Source organism: Arachis ipaensis, chromosome B05, assembly GCF_000816755.2.
Source record: "Arachis ipaensis cultivar K30076 chromosome B05, Araip1.1, whole genome shotgun sequence".
Classification (NCBI taxonomy): Eukaryota; Viridiplantae; Streptophyta; class Magnoliopsida; order Fabales; family Fabaceae; genus Arachis; species Arachis ipaensis.
The window spans coordinates 136,758,535-136,763,811 of record NC_029789.2 but is presented as its reverse complement, the minus strand read 5'-3'; the positions used below and the strand labels follow the sequence as shown (position 1 = coordinate 136,763,811).

The window sequence follows — 5,277 nt, the reverse complement described above, 5'->3', positions numbered from 1 at the left end:
GAGTGGGTGGGAATGTGAAATGATTACGATGTTAATAATTAAGATGATTAAAATTAGGATTTTGGGAAGGGGGTGCATAAGGTAAACTGTGTTAGTAAGCTAATTGGGCTAGTTTTTAGGGCCCGTTGTTCATATTGTTCAACAAAATCATTACCCTTGAAGAAATTTAGGTAATTACTAATTTAGCTTCTCACATTATGCCCCCACATTCTTGAAAAAAAAACGAGTCTTGTCCCTGTTTATTTTTTAAGATTCAACAAGTGATCCCACAAATCAATTTTTTAATTATTGAGTTCTATCATATAAATTAAATAATAATAAAAATTATAATTTTAAAAAATTTAAAAGATTTAAAATTTAAAATAACTACTATATTATTTAGTGAGATTTAAAATATTAAATTTGTAAATATATAATCAACAATAATTTGATAAACTCGTTTAAATAAAAAAATTTCACTATAAAAAATTACAATTTAAAAATGTAAAATTTTAAAATACAAATGACAAAATAACTTTATAATAATTTAATTATTTTTATTATTTTATGTAAAGAGAATTTTTTTATTAAGATCTAAAAAATAATATTAAAATTAGTATTATCAAAAAATATTTTAAATTTAATATTATGAAGAAAAATAAAAAATATATATATAAGGACTAATTTGATTAATTTTTAAAATTTTAGGGATAAAAATGACGTCTGGATTTTTAGGGACTATTTTGATTATAAATAATTCTTTTACATATCAAGTGATACGTGGTATGCTAGGTGTCGTTAACCTGACACGTCAACCAATCATCTAGTGATACGTGGCATTAACCTACTACGTCATCATGTCACGTGTTATTTAACGTGACACATCATCATCTAACTAATGAAAGGACTAATTTGATTTGTGTTTTATCTTTTAAGAACTAATATAACTAAAAAAAAATTTTCAAAAACTAATTTAAAAAATAAATGATCTTTCAGAATAAATTTGACTATTAATCTAATTTTTCTTTCTCTCTTTTCGCCTTACTCCAAAAATCAAGGAAACTTCTCTTCCTCATTTTCGCTAGGATAGAGTGTGAAAAGTGAAAACAAGTGAAAATTTTGCCAGGTTTTTGCAGGCTCTTATCGCGAAAATGTACTTGTCTATTTTCGTATTTTTTAACGCAACTAAATGCATAAAAAGGTATATTTTTATATTTGTATTGCAATCGATAAATAATAAATTTTTTATTTAAACAAAAAAAGTCCATCATATCATATTAATATTAGGAGTCACTTTATCTAATCTAATTTTAATAAAAATAACATAATTTAATGAATTATATGTATTGAATTTTAATTATTTAAAAACATCTAAAAAAAGGACATTTTAAGCATATTTATATTTATGTAAGTGATTCTCTTAATATTAAATATTAATATAACATTATTGCCATAAAATAATGGTATAAATAGTGGAGTAGTCCCTACTTGTATTCTCCCATTCACTTGTTCAATCTAAAAAGCCTTCATCTATTTATCTTTTATTCTTTCCATCACTTGAATCTCCCTTGATAACAAAACCAAATATGTCTATTGATATCTCCGATGGCCACGTCAAGATTCCCACCACCGTGAAGTTCACCAAGCTCTTCATCAATGGACAATTTGTCGATTCCCTTTCAGGTTAGTTTGTTGCTAACTTAATTAACTTCTTAAACAAATTTTCTACATTTACAGGGTTTTTCTGTTATTATTTATACCCCTACCTCTCCCTTCTATTCTATTTTAATTATCTAAATAATTATCTGCATCTTATTTTCATATAATTTTTTCTTCTTATACATAAATTTCACGTGTATGAAAAGTGAAATACAATTTCAGAGATAGATGGAGACGAGAGAACCCAGTTTTGTCGGTTTCAATTATTAAACTTAGTTGTACTGTACAGCAAGAGATGAAAACTACTCTCAATCATGCAACATAGTAAAGTAATATTTGCGTCTGCAAACAATTTTATGGAATTTTTGAAAAAATCAAATATGGTTTTTAATTTTTTTTGTGATGATTTAATATAAAGGTTTATACAAAAATTATTAATAAATAAGTTTTTAAAAATTTGTAATTTGAAGAATCGCATTGCATTATTGGATTTGGACATGTGTTGGATACGTTTCCTTTTTTCAGTTTTGCCTCCCACTCAGTTTAGTCAACGAGTAAAGCAACCATTTCATAATTCATATGTTTACGGACTTAATATGTTAGGCTCCGTTTGGAATGAAGACCGAAATGGGAAGATAAAGATTAAATTAAGTTTTAAAAATGTTATTCGTACATTAAAATTAACTATTAAAATCAGTCATTAATATATTTGTATATAAATATATGTATAGTTTAATTTATTTTTAATGTGTATTTATATTTCAACATGTATTTTATATTAATGGCTGATTTTGATGACTAATTTTTAGTTTTCTAGTCTCAGTTTCTTTCAATGGTCTGAAAACAAACGTTACTATAATTTACAAAGACTTATAAATAAATTTTTGAAGTATTTGCTTAAGGATATTTTTTTTTTTATTTTGAGATCTATAAACCAAGAAAACTTTTAGAGGCCTACATATTCTATCACTATTATTTTTTGTTAAAGAAAAGTTGATTTAGTTAACGACAGTAATTTTTTTTAGGGAATCAATTTATTTTTCAGCAAACAATTAACTAACAAAGTAGTGAATGGTACAAGTTTAACATGGAAAAGAAAAAAAAATGATAAATATTAACTAATTATTGGTAAAAAAAATGATTCTAAATCTTTTTTCTAGTTTTAATATAATTCTTGATTTTAACTCGTTTAATTTATATGAGAATTTTAAGATGCTGAGTATCAAAATGTAATTCTTTTTTCTGCTCATAATGGAATTATTAGACTTATAAATTTCTTATGTAGATTCATATTAATCCATATTTTTATTCCTTAATAATAATTAAGTTAATAATTTTTAACCACTTATTCTTTAGAAGCAACAAATATTTACCAAAAAATTTGAAAACAATTAAGTACAAATTCCCGAATTATGCAATAATCTTTCAATATGAATAAAAGAAAATTAAATAATTTGTTCTTTATAATTATAATATGACGAGTTATAAGTGGTTAAGATTTCGTTTTCTAATTGCACAAAGTTCCATCATGACATCTTGACCACCCAAAGGTTATTGTTGTTTTAGAATCAGATTCATTTTGAATATGTATTAATACTATGTAATTTCTTGTACATAGATATTTAATTATTACATAATCCTATTAATATAAAAGTGTTTAATTCTGTCACTTATCTAATATTTCATACCTACAAATATTTAATTGAATACATCTTTGTAGTGTATTAAAATTATATAATCTCATGTATAATCATATTTGTAACTATACTACAATTAATTTTTAAAATTTTATCCACTACTTTAATAATTATATAAAAATAAGGGCAATTTACTGTTTTAAATAAACTGTACATCAATTTTACTAGAATACACATTATGCAAATTGGATACCGAAATACATTTTTTCTATAAACTATGTAAACCGCAACAGGGGTATCGCGGTTTACAAAATACACGTAATCTGCTACAGGGGTGTCATAGATTACGTTGGTAAAAAAAATCACATAAACCGCTACACGAGTGTTGCGGTTTATGCTTTAGTGTGGACTTAGTTCATTTTTCATGGAGGATGAGTTTTTTTATGAAAGTTTAACTTGTGTATGGCGCAACATAGGTTCCTGCTTTGATTTAATTGAAATTAGCCTGTTGTACTCATAGAATTACCAACGAAATTAGGAACATGTTAACTAGAGAGAATCACAAGTACATAGAGAATCGATCAGCAAGTACAACTTTACTTAACAGTAAGCACAACTAAAACAAAACAAGAATACAAACAAGGAAAGAAAAATGTAAGCTAATCGTGACAACCTAATGACACCTATGCCTCGGCACTGGGGGCGGATCCTCGCTGAGGGCAAGTCCTGCGAGTGTGTCATGTCTGTCTGCATAACCCACATTGCTTCGGTCGACCAGTATCAACCTCATCCATGGTGTTACAGATTCTTGTTGACCTTGGTCGCCCTTCTCTGACACGTCTCATGTTAGGATCAGGGATGATAGTAGGACCGGCGTACGGTGGCCAGAGACCCTCTGGAATAGGGGGCAAAAATCCCATCCGGTATACGCTGAACTCTTTACTCATGGTATAAACCTCATGGACGTACATAGCACAGTCTAATCGGGACTGAGCACAGCATGCAATCGCATGACAGCAAGGGTAATGGAGAGCTTGAAAATACCCGCAGTCACAAGTGCGATCTCTGAGAAAAACCCGATACATCCCAAGCGAGAAGTAGTTACCGGTAGGAGTCGTCTCAGCCACGGTATACTCAGACTGATGTCTTTCGAACAGAGTAACCATGAAGCACCTCGCATCTTTTAGGTTGCGCTTTATCGCCTTGACCAGGGCCTGACAAAACCGTTGGCCTGATCCCAATTACGCCTCTGCTGTCTACCCTCGGACGACAAAAAGCTCTGTTAACCTCCCATATGTGGATTTGACAAGTGCAGTAACCGGCAGATTCCGTATCCCCTTCAGTACAGAGTTAACACACTCGGATATGTTCGTCGTCATGTGGCCGAACCGTCTGCCTCCATCCTGGTGTTGGGTCCACTTATCGTACTCCAGCCGGTTGGCCCAATCACATATGGCCAGATTCTCAGTCCTCATAATATCAAACCAGTAGTCAAACTCGGCCTCAGTCAAACTCCAACCGATTGGCCCAATCACACATGATCGATTCTCTATGTACTTGTGATTCTCTCTGGTTAACGTGTTCTAATTTTGTTAGTAATTCTATGAGTACAACAGACTAATTTCAATTAAATCAAAGAAGGAACCTATGTTGCGCCATACACAAATTAAACTTTCATCCAAAAACTTATCCTCCATGAAAAATGAACTAAGTCCACACTAAAGCATAAACCGCGACACTCCTGTAGTGGTTTATGTGATGTTTTTTTACCAACGTAATCTGCGACACCCCTGTAGCGGATTATGTGTATTTTGTAAACCGCGATATCCCTGTCGCGATTTACATAGTTTATGAAAAAAATGCATTTCGGTATCCAATTTGCATAATGTGTATTCTGGTAAAATTCATGGGCAGCTTATTTAAAACAGTAAATTGTCCTAAAAATAAATTAATTTAATGATATTATAAAAATTCATTTAACATTATAAATTTAATTTTAAGA

General features: G+C 29.7%; 1 protein-coding gene and 1 long non-coding RNA gene across 4 annotated transcripts in view; both read left to right on the top strand.

Annotated features, from left to right (window-relative positions):
* LOC110262593 overlaps positions 1 to 5,277 on the top strand; it is a 77,940-nt gene that overhangs the window by 54,029 nt on the left and 18,634 nt on the right. The gene's annotated exons all lie outside the window — the stretch shown is intronic.
* Positions 1,462 to 5,277, top strand: part of LOC107644359 (aldehyde dehydrogenase family 2 member C4) — an 8,857-nt gene continuing 5,041 nt past the window's right edge. The window contains exon 1 of one of the 2 annotated variants that reach the window (XM_016348197.2): positions 1,462 to 1,662. In XM_016348197.2, coding sequence (XP_016203683.1) covers positions 1,566 to 1,662 — 97 coding nt within the window. In that variant the 5' untranslated portion in view covers positions 1,462 to 1,565. The remainder of the gene's footprint in view (positions 1,663 to 5,277) is intronic. The other variant, XM_016348196.2, reaches the window with a different exon arrangement.